This window comes from Pituophis catenifer, unplaced genomic scaffold (genome assembly GCF_029215685.1).
Source record: "Pituophis catenifer annectens isolate HBS135680 unplaced genomic scaffold, rPitCat1.0.hap2 SCAF_4, whole genome shotgun sequence".
Lineage (NCBI taxonomy): Eukaryota > Metazoa > Chordata > Lepidosauria > Squamata > Colubridae > Pituophis > Pituophis catenifer.
In genome coordinates this window covers 40,054,757-40,077,391 of record NW_027256884.1, presented here as the reverse complement: position 1 = coordinate 40,077,391, position 22,635 = coordinate 40,054,757, and the positions used below count along the sequence as shown (strand labels likewise).

The 22,635-nt window shown below is 38.9% G+C and overlaps 2 protein-coding genes across 5 annotated transcripts in view; one reads left to right on the top strand and one right to left on the bottom strand.

The window, feature by feature from the left end:
- Positions 1 to 7,873, bottom strand: part of LOC139316594 (cohesin subunit SA-2-like) — a 65,733-nt gene extending 57,860 nt beyond the window's left edge. For all 4 annotated transcript variants that reach the window (XM_070943403.1, XM_070943404.1, XM_070943405.1 and 1 more), the window contains exons 1-3: positions 7,795 to 7,873; positions 1,662 to 1,756; positions 1,274 to 1,417 (exon numbers count right to left, since the gene is read on the bottom strand). In XM_070943403.1, coding sequence (XP_070799504.1) covers positions 1,274 to 1,323 — 50 coding nt within the window. In that variant the 5' untranslated portion in view covers positions 1,324 to 1,417; positions 1,662 to 1,756; positions 7,795 to 7,873. The remainder of the gene's footprint in view (positions 1 to 1,273; positions 1,418 to 1,661; positions 1,757 to 7,794) is intronic.
- A 324-nt stretch (positions 7,874 to 8,197) lies between these two features.
- On the top strand, positions 8,198 to 21,486 carry GTPBP6 (GTP binding protein 6 (putative)). Its single transcript, XM_070942974.1, has 10 exons — positions 8,198 to 8,652; positions 10,342 to 10,479; positions 11,946 to 12,016; positions 13,845 to 13,975; positions 15,135 to 15,205; positions 16,218 to 16,376; positions 16,730 to 16,938; positions 19,031 to 19,179; positions 20,098 to 20,250; positions 21,026 to 21,486. Exons 1-10 carry the CDS (start codon positions 8,232 to 8,234, stop codon positions 21,162 to 21,164), a joined length of 1,641 nt encoding a protein of 546 aa, XP_070799075.1. The 5' UTR covers positions 8,198 to 8,231; the 3' UTR covers positions 21,165 to 21,486.
- The last annotated feature ends 1,149 nt before the right edge of the window (positions 21,487 to 22,635 follow it).

Sequence of the window (22,635 nt, the reverse complement as noted above, 5' to 3'; positions counted from 1 at the left end):
TAAAGACAAAAGCAATGACATCTGTATGCAGATGGTAAAATCCCAAGAGTACAACCAAAAATAATTCTAAATCTGAAGCAACTTCAAAATGATTTTTCCCAATCCATTGTTTTGAATGTGCTAGATAAGTTTAAATTTCATATTTATTTCACAGTATGCTCAAGTGCCACTATATAGAAACTTATGATGATGATGATGATGATGATGATGATTTCTTAAACTTTTATACCGCCCTTCTTCCGAAGGACTCAGGGCGGTGTACAGCCATATTAAAACAAACATATACCTAAAAATTTAAAAACAATTTAAAATATATGAAAATTTGGCCCTTATGTTAAAAACTACAGACACCCAGTTAAAATTCATTTTCTAAGCCAGCCCGGCCTGTTGGAACAAAAGAGTCTTAAGGGCACGGCGAAAAGTACGTAAGTCGAGGATCATGCGGATCTCCGGGGGCAGTTCATTCCAGAGGGAAGGCTCTCCCCCTCGGTGTCGCCAGTCAACATTGTTTGGTATCTGGGACTGCTTACAGTGTTGTTCTTATTGCAAATAGAATTGCTGAATTATGAGTTATTAAAATAAAAGAGAGTCAAACGAAGGGTCTTTTCCACATCCCCATTCAATTTAGGTCTGTCTTTCATCAAGGTACGCCATTTCCTCTGGTTAGGTTTAGGGAGACAGAGCTGGAAATCATGTAAGACAGCAAGAGGAGCCCCGTCTTGCTCCACGCGCCCCAAAATAATAAGACCTCCCCGAAAATAAGGCCAAGCGCTTATTTCAGGGTTCAAAAAAATATAACACAGGGTCTTATTTTCGGGGAAACACAGTGTGTGTGTGTGTGTGTGTGTGTGTGTGTGTGTGTGTGTGTGTATCTTCATTCAATCTGTCCCTATCCATGTATTCTGTATTCCTTCCTTCTTCTGGCCACAGACAAAACAAGCATATTTAGGCAAAAGGTCCAGAGAACCAACACTGCTTGTGTCCTATATATAATCATCCCTCTATCTCCTTCCCTGCTGCAAATTCAGGATTGAGACATCTATTCTAAGTGGTATAGCAAATGTTCACAACCAGCTCCAGTGTGAGTATAGTGTTGAATGTAGGCAGGGAAGTCATTGCTCTTTTCTCCTTTGAGAAAAAAGCAATAACCTTGAATGGCTGGTTCTCTTATTTAAAGTAAATAAAGTACTTTTTAAAAACAGAGCTTTATTTTTTTTTTCCCCTAACTGAATAGAATGGTGTATTTAGGCATCAGGGTTGGCTAAGTACTCACCCATGATCCTCTCTGACATCATTGAACTGACATCTTTCTCCTGGAGACATTCACACTCTAAGTATGTGAAGAACAGTCTTTGAAGGTATGGAATTGTGAGTGCTGGCATTCACACAACTTTACAATAGCAAAGTACAGAAATACCTGGAAGACAAAACATATACATTATTCACCACAACTTCTCTACTGTAGAGCAATTTCAGAGATGTTGGTGGGGATTATCTGAAACATTAACTGAAAAAACTCTAGTTGTGTAAAAATTGAACAGGTCTATAAATAGATGTACAGACATTTACCCACATTTCCAAACCATAAATATAACTTAATGAAACATAGTTTTAAATAAAAATGCCAAGGTAATGTTTGTATGCTATTATTAGAGACTTACTTGTGGTTAGAGAAATTGGCAAACAAACCGGATTCTGCTATCATTAACACTACATCCTCTCAGCAGGGCAGAAAGCAAATCATCCAGAGCAGACACTTAAATATGAAAAAGAATATAAAAGAGGAAATTTCAGTTTATTCTCTGTAACATCCCTGCAAACAGCAGTCACAAAACTTCAACAGTGAAATACACAGTCCCATGAAACATTTAAGAGATACAAAAGTAGCAATTCCCAAGGAAAATGTATAATTAAATTTTAGCAGAAATAAATTTTAATCAATGTTACTGAATTTAGCAACATTTATGATGAAAGCCAGTTATCTAACTGCAGACAGCAGTCAGTACACAAATGAGGAAAAATACTACTGTTAATACAGTAGATCACATTTTGAGGTGTAGAGTTGATGTGTAGGGTGTTTAAGAGAAAAGTATGGCATTTAATATTGTAAGGAAAAAACAGGCTCTCTTTGCAAGGATTATAAACATACTCAAGCAAGATTCTCTGATTCTGCGATCAACTGATGTATATAATTTGTTGAGCTATCCAAAGGGGGTTGGAAGAGGAAAGAATGAGAGGGAAGGAAAAAGAAAGAAAGGGCACTATTTGAGGTAAATACACTACAGTACCTTAAAAAAAATTGCTTTCAATAACACATTTAGTTCCCTGTGTTCATGGTTGTTTTGCCAGACCCCCTCCTGAATAATTGAAGATGAGCATCCCATCCAAAGAACATTAGATATGACAATTTGTCAAGGGTCCCCAGCAGTCCTAGGGGTTTGAGACATGCCTCCTTTGTAATAAGCAGCATATATTCCTCAGTGCTTATCTGAATTTAATTAAAATATGGGAAAGTATGTAATTGCTGCAGTCCACCTGTCAATCTGTCTGAGTTTTCCTTTCTGAATTAAAGCTGCTTACTTTTTCTTCTATTATTGTTTCAAACCATGTTGCATCTTTACAAATTGTAGCCCTTCCAGAGGTTTCTCACATTTTAGCACTTTTTAAATTAGAAAATATTTTGTCTACTGCTAGTCTTAACTGCTAGTCTTAATCCAGGTAAAGATGGGTTGAGTTCTCATTCCCTCCCAAAGGCAATATCCCGTTTAATTCTTCATTTAAAAAAATAGAAGCAAGCACAGTCTCCATTTATTAAGGTCCCTTACCTTTCGACTTACATTATGACTTGAGCTGATTCCCTATTTATTATATCCCTTAACAAAAACCATTTCATTTTATGATCACAAATTTAATCCATAAACACAGTCCTCTTTTAAAATATGCTCTTGTGGGCAAAGTTATTTGCTATATTATCATAAAACAGTACTATCAAGAAGGATCCTTTAACATATAACATAAGAAAGTAAGCTGCTCAGATGTATGTGTGAGAGCAATCCACATAATGACTAGGGCAGGGGTTCCTAAGCCCTGGGCCACAGACCAGTACTGGTCCGTGGCCTGTTAGGAACTGGGCTACACAGCTGGAGGTGAGCAACTGAAACCATCCCCCCCCCCACGATCCATGGAAATATGGTCCCTGGTGCCAAAAAGACACCTCTGGAATAGAGGACTGTATGTTCAGACTATAGCAAACTTGCTACAATCTTGCCTTCAGCAAATTACATGAACATCAAAATGATGTGCATTATGACAACATCACACAAATGCTAATAGTATGTACTTGTATCCTAATATCTGACACAAGAACATGTCATTGTATCTGAATGACATAATCAACATGTTATTTAGCCCTGCAGATGTCTTTCCACTAAGACCTTCCATTATTTAGTCAGGTACACACCATGTTTTAGGTTAGAGGACTATCTTGGTAAATATGTACATGAATCACATGAATCAGGCATAATTAAAGGGAGTTGGAAAAATGATTTTTTTTTTTGTAATGTTATTCTTTCAAAGTTTCCATATCCTCCCTCACTGTCATTTCTGATGCAGAAAAGGTGCAGTGGCTGCTTTTTGCAGATATAAACTAACATGTACGGCAAGGTCAGACGTCAAGACAATCATAAAGAAAATATCAGGACTATGTAGCAGGTATTCCAAGATAAGTAGAGCTTTAAGATACTGTGGAATACTGATGTTGCCATATTTTATTAAGGAAGCCTTCTTGGGAATTCATTAATAAAATCAAAATTAGCATGTAAATATTGAGCATTTTAGGTAAACAAATCTGGAGACTTTGAAAAAACAGGAGAGGTGAGTTTTAAGCACTATTGTGGATAATGCTCCCGCTCAGGAATGAAGTGTAAACCCACTGAAACAATGACAACACTGTAATGAAATGTGACAGAAAAAGTGGTCCTACAAGTTCCACTCAATCACATTTAACAGTGGCTTTCAAAATGGAAATAGCATTATTAAAACAATCTTGCGATGAGATTTCTAAGAGATTAAGCCTTTTAAGAAAATCTGTTTTACTTAAAACCATAGTAATAGATGCTCTACCAGAAGGTGCTACACATTTTAGGAAAGGCAGCAGTAGGTATGAAAGCCTCCCAGTGTGGTTAACAGGCACAATCAATGAAACTATAGAAGGGGAAAAAACAATTTCCTACAACAATGGAAGTCTTGTCCAACAGATACAAAGTAAGGCAAGTTTTTTGCCAAGATAAAAAAAGATATGGAAAAATAAAAAACCAAGGTATGCTTTGTTAATAAAGTAGTCAAGGAATAAATTATCTAAATTAGTTTGTGTATTCTGCAGAATAAAAAGGAAGTTCAAGTTAAATATTGTTATAAAACAATATTTAGGACTAGGAAAGGATTAAATCTAGAACAGGGGTGTCAAACAGGGCGTTTTAATTACGGCCAAAATATTTAATTATTTTAAACAGTTTTTAGATTTTGTATGTCTTGTTTTTACTTTGGCTGTTCACCGCCCTGAGTCCTATATTGGAGAAAGGCGGTATAGAAATTTAAACAAATAAATAAATAAATAAAACTGGCGGCCCACGGGCTGGATGCGTCACATGCAGGCCATGCCTATCCTAGCTCGGCAAAGGGGAAAACGTCTTGAAACATGTGATGGCAACGTGACACTGTGAGTTTGACACCCATGATCTAGAACATAAGCCATATAAAGATGGTATATAAATCTACGACAACATTTGGAATATTATATTCCATTCAACCCTACGTAAATTTGGCCAATATATAGGAAACAATGACTAATAAAATATTATTAGCATATGGCACCTACAGAGGTCATGCAATCACTGGTATACAAATTTAGTTTAACTAAAGCGTCAGCAAATACACACACACACACACAAAATACAATATAGGAGATAAATATATTAAGATAAAACCATAATAAAATCACCATAATTTGGAGCCATCAAATTACAATGGATAGATGCTATAACATAGTATCTAAGGAAGCTAACCCTCCAACACCTTTCATATGAATAAAATCTAAAATATTTGGAGTTTTGGGGGAAAGAAGACTTATGGTATAAACGAAGGTTTTTATTCATCTACCTCTCATTTTATTTTGATCATTTATTTGATCAAATTATTTGATCACATATACTATATTCAGAACAAAGAAAATGTATCGTACTATTCTTAATGGTAAAGTATTTTCACAATGTGTCAACACTCACAAATATAACAACCGTTAGTACCAACAATAACTAAAGGGTGTTTCCAAGTGGTTTAGAATCAGGATGTCACTAGATATCATATTCTCAGAAAGGAAAACTGTAAATCTGCAGATTATTGGTCTAAAGTTTTTTTTCCCTCTGCACTCACATTCTTAAGTGAGTGTCTATTGGAAATCTCTTACCACGATCATCCTAATAATTTGTCTATGGAGATTCTCAGTCATCCAGGTCATGGTTGTCCCAAAGTTGTTTTTTCAAGAGGCAACTGGATTTTCTGGATTTTCTTTGAAGATGTTTTGCTAACAAAACGTCTTCAAAGAAAAACCAGAAAGTCCAGTTGCCTCTTGAAAACACCTTTGGGACATCCTAATAATTTGTTCTTGATGAAAGACCGAATAAAACTGTGTAACATGAAAATAAAGTCCTTAACTGTGTGCAAAGCTGGACAAAGTACAGTAGTAGCCAAAATTGTGGAAACCTTTTGGGAAAAGTGTATTTTTGAAGTTTGATGGCTTTTAGTAGTACCATAAAGTTATATATCAATAGAAAGATAATTTCATCAAGAATGTAATGCTTTTCAACCTTTGTTTTAAAAATAAAAGTGGCTTTTTTTGGTGGAATTTTAGATTTTAGCCCAAATTCCTGCAGTCTTCGCCTAACAGTCCTTGCACTCAACTTCACATTGCATTGCGCCATTTTGTCTTGTATACACCCAGATGATTTTCTTCTGTCACGCAGGCATAGTCTCTTAATTTTTCTATCATCACTTGCTGTTGTGCACCTTTTCCTGCCTTTACCAGTGTGGTTTTGTAGTGACTGAGTCTCCTTATACCTCTTCAAAAACTTAGAAATGCTACCTTTGGTTAAATTTCCACCAATTTTTCTTCTAATTTCTTTATAACTATAGCCTTGTTCACTTAATATTTTACAGTTGACCAGTCAACTGTATTTGACCAGTAAAACAGTATTTGACCAGTAAAACAGTTGACCAGTCACTATTACTTTAATTTTATTACGTTTTACAAGGTCACTAAATGAAAGAACACCAAAAAACCCAACCAACTTGATAGCGATCACATAACACACTGACAAATATCCTCCTCTCAGCTTCAATACAAGAAATCAATAACTGAATCCTACTGTGATCTGATTGGCTCATTGCCAAAACAAGATGACACCTGATTGGCTCTCTAAACACTCAGGCTACAATCAGACGAAGGAAAGCTACCTGATATCAACCTAAGCAAGTTGTGCTTCCTTTTTCTGGTTATTTGGCTATAACTTTTCATAGAATACAGATAACTGAACAAAGTTTGTTGCATTAAATTATTGATTAAATTATCTTTCCATTGATATATAATTTTATGGTACTACTCAGTGGTGGGTTGCTCCTGGTTTGCAAGAACCGGTAGTAAAAATTTGTAGTAGTTCGGAGAACTGGTAATAACATTGGCTGGCTACACCCCCGAACCGGTCCCCGGTTCTGTCTCTGCTCGCTTACCCTGCCCACCTCATCAGAGGCTTTTTTTTTTTTTACTTTTAAAAGCATTTTTTCTACAACCTCTTCAGCTGAAAAAATGCTTTTAAAAGTAAAAATAAAAGCCTCTGATGATCCCACGGCTCAGCTGGGATCCTCAGAGGCTTTTAAAAGCATTTTTTTCTGCAACCTTTGGCCGAAAACATTGTAGGAAAAAAAATACCTTTAAAAGCCTCTAGCGAACCCAGCTGAGTTGCCTAATGGTCAGAGGCTTCTAAAAGCATTTTTTTTCTGCAACCTCTTAAGGTTGTAGGAAAAAATGCTTTTAAAAGTAAAAAAAAAAAAAAAAAGTTGGCCACGCCCACCATCACATTACCCTACCACCAAGCCACGCCCACAAAATAAGCCACGCCCACAGACCGGTAGTAAAAAAATTTAGAACCCACCCCTGGTACTACTCCCAAAAAAGTGGGGTTAATCACCGTGGAACCTCAAAAATACACTTTCCCCAAAAGGTTTCCACAACGTTGGCCACTACCGTATAGTGCAGACTCTGCAAGAAAGGAGACATTTCATATCACAATGAGCGCAAATCAAAGACAAACATACAAATATGGCAGCAATGTACATGAAGGAAGGAGTTTACCCTGACCTGTCAAAAGTCGGACGCAAAAACAAAAAAACCCCTCCCAAATTACAAAGACTCTACCGCCAGCTTTGTTTAAGCTTTGAGCGCAATTAAACAAAGCCTCAGCCATGGAAGTTTTTGGATTGCAAGAGAAAGAGCCTTGAAGGGGAAAAGGAGGGGGGGGCATCCATTGCAAGATATTAAAGCCAGTGTAAAGGAGGGCGGCGGGGCAGCTATAGAAAGACAAGGAGGGAGGAAAGCTGCAGGGAACTGGACGCCTATTGCAAACCCCGCGGGATTCAGCCCCTGGCAGAACCAAAGAGAGAGCAAAGCTCTGTCCACAGCCGGATCACCCCCTCCCCAAGACCAGCCCTGCGCCCGGACAGGGACCAGCGTGCACCCCCTACCCAGCGGGCTGCGCCGGTCCAGAGAAGGACCCGATTCGGACCCAAAAGAACGAAGCAGGGCGGCCGCAGCGTCACTCTGAGCTGCCGCTGATTCAACCCCTGGCGCAGAGCCAAAGCCAATTCCCGCCCTCCTCCCGTCGCTCTCCCTTCACGCGCCTCGACCCACCCAATGAAAAAGGAATGTGACAGCCGCCCGGAAAAAAAGATTATCTGCTCGTTATCTGGAAGGGTTAGGCTTTCTTCAAACCCCGCCCCCTCGGGTTTTGTTGCTGTTTTTTTTCCTTCGCCGGGAGGGGAAGAATGGCGGAGAGGGGCGGGGCTTCTAGGCGTGGTGCACCAACCGGTGGGATCAACAAAGAAGGCACTTCCGTTCCGTCACTGATCTTGTCCTTAACGGAGGTAGAGCCCCTTGGGGAAAATAATGAGTGTTGCACATAATGATTGCCATGGGTTCCCAGTGGCGGCAATTGCAACGCTTGGTTCGGATATTGCGCCCAGAGGTTCGCCTGCTGCCAGCTAGCTGTCAGTGGCGAAATTCCGCTAGATTTTGGCACAACTCGGCTGTCCATTATCGCCAGCCGCCAGCCGGCAATGGATCGGCTCGGGGAAAGAGCGGGGCTGGTGGTACGCTCTCCTCCTGGGGGACGGAAGACAACGAGGAGGGGGACCTCGTAGACAACGACGACGATGAAGAAGAAGAAGACGACGAGGATGACCTGGACGACGTCGAAGACCTGGATGTAGAAGACAAGCTGTTGGAGGAGTCGAGATTACCTTTTGTCACCCTGGAGGCCCAAAGGGTGTTTATTGTACACCCGGCTGTGAAATGGGGACCTGACAAGCCGAAGCTGACCACAGGTGTGATCAAGATTGTCGCCGTGAGCTTGTCGATCAGAAAGGTCGCCAGTTCGAATCCCTAGTACAGGTTCTCCTGCGTGAGGAGGGGGTTGGACTAGATGACCTCCTAGTTCCCTTCCAGCTCTGTTACTGTGACTGCATAGAGTGGCCAAACCGAGATGCAGCTGAGTCTGGCTGCGTGCATGTGCCACGCTTGGTGCATTTGGACGCTGTGCAAATGCTGAAAACTTCTCCGAAGCAAGAGCCCGTTACTGAGGGATTTCATAAACTGCAGTCATATAATGTGATGATGATTGGGAGGGGGGGGGGATTTTCAGTAAAAGTTGCAGTATTTCTCCTAATGAGGGTTTTTCCCAAAGTTGCATGCATAATATTTCTAGTAATGGAAAGATGGTGTTACTATGATGTTGCAGTGGTTTTTGTGGACATTCTAGGATCTAGGGTTTTTGTACCTCTGGTTTAGAAAATGAGGCAATTTCAAGGAACACCAAGGGTAGGACTATGACCTCTGAGATGCAGAAATCCAGAGGATGCCTAAAAGACAGTATACTTTCTAGTGATCATTCACAATTTTTTGCAGTAGGTTGACCCTGATCTCTCAATACCGAAAAGGGATATCAAAGAAGCTTTCATTTAAAGTTAGTAAAGCTAGTTAACATTCTTCTGTTGTGATTTAATTTTTTTATCATATTACATTGCACTTTATTCATACTTGATGGTCTTTGGGGAAAGAGCATAGTTTCTTTTGTCCCAAATTCTTTAAAATGGACAAAGCATAAACTTTTTTTTTAACATTAATCAAATCCAAATGTGTTCATACTCTTTACCCATTCTCAGCTACTCTACAAAAGGCAGGCCAAAAATTGACATTTTAAAACAATTTTTATTTTTTAAAGATTACTACAGGTGAGCTTGTCGATCGAAAGATCGACAGTTCAGCGGTTCAAATCCCTAGTGCAGCGTAATGGGGTGAGCTCCCATTACTTATCCCAGCTTCTGCCAACCTAGCAGTTTGAAAGCACGTAAAATATGCAAGTAGAAAAATAGGGACCACCTTTGGTGGGAAGGTAACAGCGTTCCGTGTGTCTTTGGCGTTTAGTCATGCCGGCCATATGACCACAGAGATGTAAAAGGGGGGGAAATATTGAGAGGCCATATTTTAAAAGATTTGGGATATTTTATTTTATTTTATTTTTGCTACTATTATAAGATTCTAAACGAGACGAACATCAAAATCTCATGAAATTTGGTGATTTGTGATTTCAGCCATTTCATTTTTTTTAATGTAGCCATTTTTATTGAATGTTGGTGTTCCATGGGTATCATCTTTAGGAATCATATGCCATATTGCCAAACTGGTTTATATGGTGTTTCTCAGAAATCTTTGTTGCTGTTAGATGCTTATAAAGGAAAAGATAGAAAACCACTGATCCAATTTGCGATTTATCATTTAATGCATTCAATCTTGAATGAACGCATTGACATTTTACTGATGACTGTGCTATTGATATACGGAAATCCTGCTAATGACATTCCGTATTTCTGTAGTACTTCCCCTTAATTTCAAAGAAATAAATATTACAAAGTATCATTACATCCATTTTAATGCAGTTGTTTATATATAGGCAAATGTTAGAAGTATGTCATGTGCAATTATTGTTACAATTAATTTTTTTCCCAATGTTACAGCTGAATTGCAGCTAGCTGAAGCTGTTACTCTAATAAACACCCTTCAAAACTGGACCGTGATAGATACAATCATTCTGCCTATACAAATTCCTGACAAGAAATTTATCTTTCACAAAGGAAATTTTCAACTTCTAACTGGTAAGAATGTATCTCAAAACTTTTCTTAATGTATATTCCCAGGTTACGAACATTCCCTTAGTGAGCGTTTGAAGTTACATGATAAACATCCCCTAGTGTTTACGAACAAGTCCCGAAATTACAAATGTTGCAGCACCGTGGCAGTAGTTGGCCCAGGTCTCCTGCGTGAGCAGGGGCTTGGACTAGATGACCTCCAAGGTCCCTTCCAATTCTGTTATTGTGACATTTGCCTGGCCTATTCACACACACACCTGGCCGGGTCTTCACTGGCACTCCACCTGTGGAGACTCACCATGCAAAGATCTCTCTTTTGTTACTTCGTTGCTTCCAGCTTTCGGTGAATTCATAGAGAACAGAGACCTAACGTACCCTGAGATCATGTGAGATCAGTAGTGCAAGATCTCGTGCTACTAATCTTTCATGATCTCGCACTTTAAGCCTCTATTCTCTGCGAATTGAGGCCTGGATGTTTGCAAACAGACAGAAGACTTCGGTCCTTCAGGCCTTCCCTCCATTTGCCATTTCATTGCTGAAGCCTACAGGGAGATTGCCTCCCTGTAGGCTTCGGCAGTCCTTTGTCGGCACCAGAGAAGCTTGGGAGGGGCTGATGCCTCCCTCAAAAGCTCTGTTACTACCAGCAAAGTCTTTTTGCAAAGGGCTGCCAAACACTACAGGGATGCAATCCTCAAACGTTTCAGTGATGAGAAAGGAGGCCCAGAGGTGCGTGTGTGGCCCTCCATGCCTTTTTCATTGCCAAAGCCTTCCTCAAGCAGTTTGGGGGTGAGAAAGGAGGCCTGGAATGGCACGCATGGCCCTCCACACCTCCTTTTTCATCGCTGAAGCAGTCCTCAAGCGGTTCGGCAACAAGAAAGAAGGCCCAGAAAGACCTCCAGGGGAGGGAAAATGAGGTATATGTGGGTCGGGGGAAGTCTTGAGTAGTCGGAAGCAGATGGCTTGTTCCATCACTAGGCCCCCCATGGCCTTCCCCACCCCAAAATACCTCACGTGCACTTAACAAGCCTCTCATTCGATTAGCAAAAGCGTGGGCGAAAGGAGGGGAGTGATTGTTTTCAAGGTACGAGATTCACTCCTATGAATCCTCAGGTTACAAATGGAATGGGCAGGCTCCATTCCATTTGTAATACATGGACTACCTGTAATTAAGTTCCTATGAATATTTCTATTTGTATGAAACCTGGGCCAAATCCTTGTTTGCAGTAAAAATACAGTATTGTCATATTTTAAATGTCTTTAATTTCAGATAAATTAGAAATAGTGGATATTGTACATCTTAATATTTTTTAACATGAGTGATGTTATACCTTGCTTAAGCTATCAGAGATTTGATTCATAAATATTTGAAACATGGTTTGACTGAATAATTGTAGTGTTTCAATATTATTTCATTCATAAAAATAAAAATAATTAGATCTTACTTTCCAAATATAATAATCATTTTCTTTCAGAAAAAATTAAAAGATTGCCTCTTTTATCATCTGTCTTCGTAAATGTAGAAATGCTCTCTCCTATAACTAAAGTAAGTACATTTTAGTTTGAATATATCAATTCTTTTAATTCAACTTTTTGGAGTTTTTATATGAATATGGTGTGCATGTTTCCAGTAAACCTGACACCAGCCATAGCATTAAACAACTGAAAGAAGCCATATAAGATTGGAAAATGTGAAGAGGCTTGGTCCATAGAATTATCAAGAATCAACTTTAAAAAAAAATTTAAAAAAATTGATTTATATGCCGCCCTTCTCCGGAGACTCAGGGCGGCTTACAATGCGTTAAGCAATAGCCTTCATACTGTTGTATATTTATACAAAGTCAGCATATTGCCCCCACAAACTGGGTCCTCAATTTACCTACCTTAGAAAGGATGGAAGGCTGAATCAACCTTGAGCCTGGGGAGATTCGAACTAGCAGTAATTGCAGGCAGCTGAATGATAATAACAGGCTATTAGTCTGCTGCGCCACCAGGCTCTTCAACATGATTGAATGGATAGCATCATCTTTATAATAAATGCCTGACCAGTAATGATGCCAAATGCCAACCATAACATGGCTCAGATTTTCTGGTTGTAGTGAGATAAGCAGGATAATAACATAGAAATCAACATTAGTTAGTTTTTGTGGTTGGTTACTTCCTAATTCCCACTTAAAAATACAAGTGCTGATTTCAGATAACTTGTGAACCAACATCTGCAAATGCCTAAATAAGCTATTAAGGAAACTTACTTGAGTTCAGGGGTTTTGGAAGTTTAGAGGTTTTGGTTCAAGTATTTGTATTATTCCCATGATTGAGATGACCAATAGAGAAAGCAGAATTCATGCTGGTACTATTTTCTGCCAACTCCAAAATGAAACAATTTAAATCAACCAAGGGGAAAAATCCTACAACTTTCTGTTGTTATCAGGTCAAAGGCAGCTGTTCTCCACCATCATTTATTTCATCTATCCGGGGCGTGGGGGGTGGGGCGTCTGCAAGACAAGTCAAAAATTTTCTAGAAAGGCTCTGCATGGCACAGCTTGTCTTCCATCAGATGCCAGGCTAATTAAAGTCCTCCATCATGTACCTTCTGGAAGAGTGTGTAAACAGATCTGCTCAGTAGCAATATTTTCTTTGGAATAGTTTCCCCACAAGGTGGCCTCTTTCCTGTTACCAGTTTGGAAGAATGCCAAGACCAGTGGTGGGTTGCCCCCGGTTCGCACCGGTTCTATAGAACCGGTAGTAAAACCGGCGGCAGGCTCTGCCCACCAACCCCGACGTCATCAAAATGCTTCTGCGCTTGTGCAGAAGAGAGAAAGTGCATGTGCGCACCGCCCCATTGCGAACCAGTAGTAAAGGTAAGTAGAACCCACCCCTGGCCAAGACCATAGTTTTCCAATAGCCCTTGAGGTTGGAGAGGGAATTTCTATTATAATAGAAAATATTGGGAGTAGGTATTTTGTCTTATCTCAGAGGTTACATGATGTATTTGTATTTATTGAATATATTGTAAATGTTATCTCAATAGCATCATGTTTTATTGTCAGCTGCCTAAAATAAGAGTAGGCATGTTCATTTATGTAAATAAATATTTAACTTTGTATCTATAATTATTTGATCTAGTTTGGCATGCTTTACTTTTCTGGGTTCTTTGTAACTTTTCACCCTTAGATACTGCATTTATGAAAATAGGTCACCCGGCACACCAAATGTTTCTTTGTAATTAGAATGCACTGTATGATGATAACATACAATGAATTATCCCCACATGATCTGCTTTGGCTTTCATTCATTATAGGCAAGAGAGAGGCTTGAATGCAAGTAAATTTGCAGAAATATTAAACATTTCCATTTATGTTATATTTGTATAGAAAGAACTTGAAAAGGCCTGGGGCTTGAAGGTTTTTGACAGATACACCATTGTCCTTCATATTTTCCGATGTAATGCTCAAACAAAGGAAGCAAAACTCCAGATAGCTTTGGCTGAACTCCCACTTCTAAGGTACACAAAGTAGTAAAAGTAATGTTAATATCAACGACATGGAAAATATATTTTCAGGTAATTAAAATAATACGTAGCCTACTTACGTTAGATTATATGTCTGTACATTTGTACAATGTTTCATATAAGGAAATTTAGATCAAACATGGAAACCTGATTATTATAATTCCACATAATAATATTTTGTTTTATTCTGTGGCTTTGTGTGTGAGAGAGAGAGAGCTTTTGGAAATCCTGAAATAACTTATGGTGTCAGTTTCTGGACTAGTTCTCAATATATTTCTCACATTGAAAGCATCATTTTGAATGTCAGTGTTCTCCCAAAATAGATTTTACTCCAAATTCCAAATTTATTTTAAATTATTATGAATGTCAACTAGTTGCAATATATTTATTAATAATAACTAGAGTTACATAACCATAATTGTATTATTTATTTATTACTTTCTATATTAAATAGTATTTACTTGTGTATTACTTTGGCTTAAATGCTGCTGTGCTTTACTTCCAAGGATTCCAAATGGCTTATGATTAACAAGATTTAAATTAAAATATAGGAAATCAATAGCATAATTGTAATAGCAACAAGGCCCTTATGTGCCACAATTTGGGCAGCAAAATCTTTAGGAATATTTGAAAGTCTATATTCATTGAAATCAGTTGAGCTTAATAAATATATTAGCTGAATTGGAGCTTCAGATGGTCTTCAAATTACAACCATTAATTAAACAACGTAATTTAATTACGTTGGTGTTGAAAAAAGTGACTTATAACCCATCTTCAAAGTTACGACTATTGTGCCACCTCTGCAGTCACATGATCATAATTTGAGCACTTGGGAACCAGGTTGCAATTATCTTCTCACTGAGCTTTCAACAAGCAAAAGCAGTAGATAAACTGACAGGGAATGTCGCAAATTGATATCATTTGATGTCTCAATGTTGGTGGTGATTTGATTAATGATCATGTCGAAAATTCATAAAATTGGTTTTATTCATAAGACGCCTCACCTAATGGCCATACCACTTCGCAACAAATTTTCTGGACATAATTGGTGGACATAATTCAAGGACTGCCTGTATTACCATTGTATTATAAACTTTCAGTAGACTAGTAGATCCATTCAAAGGCTTAAAATATTCCTTCTGTCTTTTCCCAGAACCAATGTAAGAAATGAGGTTGCTCAATTAGATCAACAGAGAGGTGGCTCAAGATACATTATGGGATCAGGTAGTATGAATAAGTTGGAAAAGAAAATATCTCAATAAGCAATCAAAACATTCAAAAATATTTTCCCATAAAAGAAGCTATAAATCACTTTACTTCAAAACAATAATTGTGTCTGTTTACAAAGTATTTGACCTTGTACTTAACTGACATGCCTTTTCTCTCTATATAATAGCAAACATTCTTGTTAAAATCTAACTGACTTATAGGTTGAAACAGTCTTATAATATTTGCCCATCTACATGTATGGTCCTAAAATAACAATTCAGAACTAAGTTTTTATAGAACTCTTCTTATAATGGTAAGCAAACTTATATTAAAATATTTGCTTGGATCTGATTCTGAGGATTCTCCATAGAAAACTCCAAACAGGAATACAAAAATATTTTTTATTTTTTCCATAGATTGTTGATTATAAAAATGTCTTAGTGTAAATCAGTTAATGTTTAGAGATTGCCATAGCTATGATGAGGGCATAACTAGCCTTAAGGAATAGGGTGTATATTTAAGGAATATACATCTTCTGTGATATTGTACAGTGGTCCCTTGATATTCATCGTTAATTGGTTCCCAGGGGCGCGATGAGTACCAAAAAAATTTGTGTCAAAATGCCTGGAGTACCAAATTCAATGAGTTTCAAAACAATTGAGTACCAAGGAACCATTGTATACGATCAGCTTTTGAATTCTTGACTCCTAAAATTCCTGGTTTCCATAGTATACATTCAATTTTAATCATCATCAAAATTTATAAGATAGAATTTCAATAAAAGTATAAAGTTTTAGTAATATATAATTTTTGAGATTTTGAGAATGTAATTGTCAGAACTATTATTGGCAGAATTGCTGCAAATCAGCATAATATTTCATATGCTCATTTACTCTGATTAATGTAAATATTACAGGCTACTGATGGCACCAAAATATTGGTGCAAAATATGTTTACAGCATTTTTATTTTTATACTGTATATAGGTATAAAAATAAAAATGCAGCAATTCTAACTGTTTTTGACAGGTGAAACCTTCATGGAAATTCAGCTTCGTCTCTTAAAAGAAAAAGAAGTTAAAATTCGAAAGGCTCTAAGGAAGCTTAAAAAAAATAGAAGTTTACTCAGAAAACAACGGAAGAAATCTGAATTTCCAATTATTTCAGTAATGGGCTATACTAATTGTGGTAAGGACCATCATACTGGATATTCACGTAAACATGTGTATGCCTTTGTATAGCAGAATGTTTAAATTTGTGGAAAATAAGATGGGGGATTTCTTGACTGGAAAATTGGCATGCACATTCTAAATTGTAGTTGTAGCTTTTGCTGTCCTTTCCACATAGAAGACTACAGGAAAAATTAGGTTTTAAATTGGGAGGAAATTTCCCAATTTCAAGTACATAACATATGCCTTGAAGCTAGAGAGTGATATATATGCATTCAGTAGTGATTTTCTATGATCGTCATTATTTATCTCTTAACAAAAGTTTACATGAAGCAAACTGTTCAGTTTATATCACTTCTGTCTTTATGTTAGGGAAAACCACTCTAATCAAATCCCTCACAGGGGATGCAAAGTTACAGCCTCGGGATCAACTTTTTGCCACATTGGACATTACAGCTCATGCTGGCTACCTGCCATCTCGATTGACTGTTCTGTATGTTGATACCATTGGATTTCTCTCTCAGTTGCCCCACAATCTTGTTGAATCATTTTCAGCTACATTAGAAGATGTAGCTTGCTCAGTAAGTACCACAGCAATTACATATTTCTTTGTTCATTTATTCATTTTATTGATTCAAAAAAGAATAACAGGTTCATTTCTAATTTAAGAGTAAAAGGTACATAATACAAACAGTAGCAAAACATAATTTGGCAGAACTGAATGTGGGCTTTTGAAAGGCAGTAAGCATTTTTAGTTTAAACTATGTTTCCGACTCATGCAGCCATACCAGTCCTTCTGTAATGTATGTTTGTGTGAGGAATTCAATCTTTTATTCAAACACCTATAGGAAAAGCTAGTATTGTAATATAGTTTTATCAGTTTAAACTACACATTTTGGGAGTAATAATTGACTTTCTGAGGATTAGCATAACACCATGGTTAAGAAGCTGGATTTGGAGAGAGAAGAACGTGGACAGCTGTCCTGGAAACAGTAGGGGTCCAGTTCACATCACTTCATCCTGGCCCAACCCATCCCGGTGGACACACATATGCACAGGAGGTGATGGGTGCATGCATGCAGGGGTCCAGCCCCTGCCATTCCAGCAGGCACGCGTGAGCACAGGAGGAGGCAGGCGCACAGGAGAAGGCAGGTGCACACGTGCACAGGCCATCCCATGCCATCCCGGCAGGCACACATGAGCACAGGATGGGGTGGGCCAGATGTGTGCAGACATGTGCCCACCACCTGTGCGCACACATGCCTGCCCGGATGGCATGGGCCGGGCCGAAGCAACGCATGCGCCCGCCAGGATGGGATGGGCAGGACTGAAGCAATGGTAAGGCCCCTTACCATTTCCAGAACGGCCGCCCTTACCAGTCTTTCAGGTGTGTGTGCACGCACCGGGGGGGTCCAGCATCAAAACTAGCCCTCCAGGAAATAGGCATGGCGGCAGCAGCATTGGCAGCAGGCAGAGTGGAGGGTGGGAGGCACGTGATGCGGACCACCTGACACACCTGCTCTATCCCATGTGGCTGGGACAGGGCAAGTGGCTTGCCTGGCACATCCAGCAGGCCGGACCGCGTGCTTCTCCCCTGTGCCTCTGCCTTTAGCTATTGCTTCCGCTGCAGGTGAAGACAAGGTGAGGAGGGTGTGAGGCGGCTGCTGCCTACTCTGTCCCATCTCTTTTGGCTTGCAGTTGGAGAGCAGATCGCCGCTAGTCAGCTCCTTGGTCTTGCCCTTGGCCATGGGTGGAGTGTGCTCCCCTCGCACACCCAATGCACTTTGGCACCACTGAGATCACCAGCAGCTCGCGCAGGTCCAGTAGGTTTCTGCCATCGCCACCTGGAGCACCAGATCCACCCAGCCCGAAAGAGGCAAAGCTAGAAAGGGCAAGTAGAAGTGGTAAAAGCACGCCCATTTCCTAATATGATTTGATTGCTTATTTGTTCCCTATGACTATCATTAAGTGTTGTATCTTATGATTCTTGACGAATGTATCTTTTCTTTTATGTACACCTAGAGCGTATGCACCAAGACAAATTCCTTGTGTGTCCAATCACAGTTGGCCAATAAAGAATTCTATTCTATTCTATTCCCAACAAGCCAAAGGCAGCCACCACAAGCAGGGAAGGCTCGATCCGCATTGGCATTATTGCCACCAAAACCCAGCTGGGATCACATGTCCCCCCCCCCCCCCATCTCTGCTGGGCCTGGGTGTGCTTTTCCACCTGTTGTGTGTGGTAGCGGATGGAGAAATGCCGCTCCCTCCCCCGCTTCCTGCAGTGACTGCTGGCAAAGCGCCCCTCTCATGCACCCACTGCTGCAGTCGGGTGCGCAAGAGGAACACGCAGGCCAAGGGCAAGACCCGTGAGCGGGCTGAGGAGAAGGTAACCAGCAGCAACCTGCTCTCCAAACGCAAGCCAAAACAGACAGTGGGGCAGAGTAAGCGTATCCAGCAGTCCGCATCATGTTCCTTCCCACCGCAGGCTGCCTCTACAGCTGGAAACCATCCCCTCCCCCCGCATATTCATGCTAACTATCAGCCATCTAACACCTTTCCAGTATAATTCAGTTTCAGTTTTGCAGCTTGTATTGTAATGCCCGCATAAAATCTACCTTTTTTTCTTCCTATCAAACCACTGAGTAATATCTGTGTGTTATTTGCTGCTAGGATTTAATTGTTCATGTGAGAGATGTTAGCCATCCAGAAACCAGCCTCCAGAAAAAAACTGTATCATCAGTTCTCAAGAATCTTAATATTCCCAATCATCTACTTGAATCCATTATTGAAGTACACAATAAAGTGGATTTAGTAGATAGGTAAGAGATAACTTTCAAAATGCTATTGTAGTTTATGTTTTGACTATCTTAGTTCATAACAAACTAAACCCAAAAGTATTTAGAATTATTATGGTGGCACCACAAGTTTATCATTGAACTGTAAGAAGCAGAATATTTTTTATCCCAGACAGGAATTTAATTAATCTGATCAATGATTCGCTTATAATTGGACAAAATTAGTTTCTGAAGGATACATTTTTTTAGCCTAAAGATGCTTCTAGAAATGACATAGTCTGTGGAAGCATAAGTGGTGCTGATAGCTAAGTGTGCTATTTTGCCAGCTTTGGCTGATGATATTATTTCGTTATTTAAATTTATGTTAGCTGCATTCTTCTACAGAGAAAAGGGATCTGTTTACATGGTACATTTAAGACTTATTTAAAAGAAATAAAATACTAGGATTCTATCCAAACAGCAGAAGTAATAACAATCTTGAGTGGATCTGGGATGGAAGAAATCAATGTAACAAGTTTCTGAGATGACTGTTACCTGTTTTACTTCATCTTACATGGCAGTTGGTGTAATGGTTCAGATTTTAGAGAGAGAACGAGGAAAAACAAAGACTCCAAATGAACACATTCATGGTTTCTTTCCCCCTTCTGATCCTCTCTGGATCAGAATTAAATTATCTTCCAAACAAAATTATATTAGTATGTACCACTACTACACACTTAGTATGTAATGGAGATTGTTTTTTCCTACTAAATGATATTAATATGATATGATAAATACCCATCAGAAAATAAATGTTTTTTACTTATTTACAACAAACTAAAATATGAAATCTATAGTTGTATAAAATGTGTGTGTGTTATATAAACAAGCTAAATTTCTATAGTTATTTCACAACTGTCTGCTGTGCCAAGGTCTATTTTTATGACATCTGTTTGCTGCTAGGTATCAACCTGAAGAACAAAATGCTATAGTCACTTCAGCTCTCCTTGGATATGGTTTAAAAGAGCTGAAAGAAGAAATTGAGGCAAGAGTTTTGAAAGGAACTGGGAAAAAAAATATGACAATTAAAATAAATTTATCTGGACCTCAGCTCAGGTCAGTGACAACTACGCACCAGCAATGGCTGGAAAATCATGCCAATTAGTATCAAAATTCTACTTTTTAGAATCAGTTTGCTTTTGTTTCTTTTTGCTTCTATTGACTCTGTAAACAAATTTAATACTACTTGCTCATCCAATTTTTTTATTTGCTAAGCCCATTTAATAACTAAAAAAATTTCTCTGTTAATTTATTGGCTGTGCATTTACACAAATGCTGCCCTGCCAACAGCAAAAAACCAAGTTATAGATAAGATAGAGTAAACTGTAGAGCTGTGGTCATGCATTGTTAAGCTGTTCACTGTGGTGCAGTTTTATTAAAAATTGGAAGTACCAGATTTTGGTTTTCTGCAAAACTATCTTAAAACATGGTTACAGGATTGCAGGATGCTGCAAATGGCCATAAATGCCATGTTCCTGAGCACCCGAAGAGCAATCACATGACTGCAGGGAGGGCAACTCTTGGAATTTAGGATCTGGGTTGTAAGTCCCCTTTTTGAGGTAGGTGATAACTTCAAACAGTTGCTAAGCGAATGGTCATACATTGAAGACTACATACCTGTGTTTATAAGTCTCAAACCTCAGGAAACCCATTTCAAAAAGTCTTCCAAATTATCCTTGCAGATTAAAATTATTCAATTTTACAAAAAAGTAAGAGAAAACATGCAAGCTTGGAATATATTTCTCATCCTCAAAACCATGGGATTTGTGATACTCTGATTAATAACTTTATTTCTTTAGTAATAAACAACAGTTGTATTGTATCATTGCAGTTGGCTGTACAAAGAAGCAGTAGTACAAGAAGTTGATGTTGCTCCTGAAGATAATACAGCTAAAGTAAAGGTCATCATAAGCGACTCTGCCCTCTGGAAATGCAAATGGCTATTTCCTCAGTCTAGTTATTTGTCTTGATAACCGCAGCCTGCTTTGCTTCTGGGAGAAAGGTCCTCCAGCAAATTTTTAAGAGACAAGAGCTCCATTCGCAGTGATGAGACTGCAGACACAACGTTGACTCCAGTGGACTTAAAAATTAATGTAAACATGGTTAATAAAACTGTTACTCCTGATATAAAGCTTGTCAACTTTTCAACACCGAGTTAATGATGACCATGAGAAGAAAGCTGTTCCAGGACAATTTTAAATTTTTGTACAGGAAGTAGTTATCTATATGCGACAATTATATTGAATAGAGGTTGAGGTGTTTCATTTATTTATTAAATTCATATGCCACACATCTCATTGTCAGGCAATTCTGGGCAGCTTGCAACGTCATAAAAACATTAAATACATGTTTTACACAGCAATATAAAACATTAAAACACTGGGCATTAGCATAAAACTGGGTGAACCAACAACCTGGGGTGTAGATGAGATCGTCTTACTAACCACCTATAGCAGAGGAACCTCCATCAGGACCCAAGCCAATTGGCAAAGCCAGATTTCCAGCCCTTTCACAAGGCCAAGAGAATTAGAGTTAGTATGCTTAATGCTGGAAAATATACACTTATAGGAGTATATGTGACTTGGTTTTGATTATGTGATGGATGTTGATATTATAACATGTCATTTGGAGTCTCTTCAACTGTTGGAATAATGTGTGATTGCTTTACATGAGATTCAGAGTCTTACAGCTAAAAAAAAATCTATAGCTGAAGAGGAGGAAAGAAAATAAGCAGCTCAACCCAGAAAAGCACAGCTCAAATGGAAATATCTAGGATAATATGCTGTATGCTTTTCCCCGGAGGTTGGAGGTCTCAATGCATAATATTACCCATTAGTTTAATTCTGTTTTTGGGGTACAGAACTAGTTGTCACTCCTGCTACAGGTATTGTGGAAGATTCTCAGAGCAAACATCGCAGCAAACAGTTATTTGGGATGGTAGATCAAGAAAGTGGCAGGAAGGGTGCTATTCACAGTCCACTTCCCATTCCAAATCCATTGCCTGTGAAAGAAGATATACAACCTCATAAACCTCAGCCATCATGAAACATTTTCCTTTCTTCAGCAGAGTTAAGTCCTGCTTCTTGTCAGCACTTCAAGCTGCATTTACTCTAGTGCTGACATAAGAAGGAGAAGCGGAGGCGTCTGGAAAGGGACATTTGACTTTTCACCTACTTAGTTTCCCTGGAGATAATATCCCCTAGGAGATGGGATGGGAGGGGGGAAATTCCTTTGAGCTGGAGCAGTAGATTAGGGGTAGAGTAACTTGGAAGATGGCCAATGAGTGCAGGGGAGTGGGGAACGGAAAGGGAGGGTTTTGGGTCTGGAAGTCAGTGTTGGCTGCGATGGAGTCGGAGTTATAATGTCGTGCTTAATAAATGGGAGTTTTTCAAAAGAGACTTTGTTTGAAATGCAATTTATTTGAGACGACCTCGAAACTGA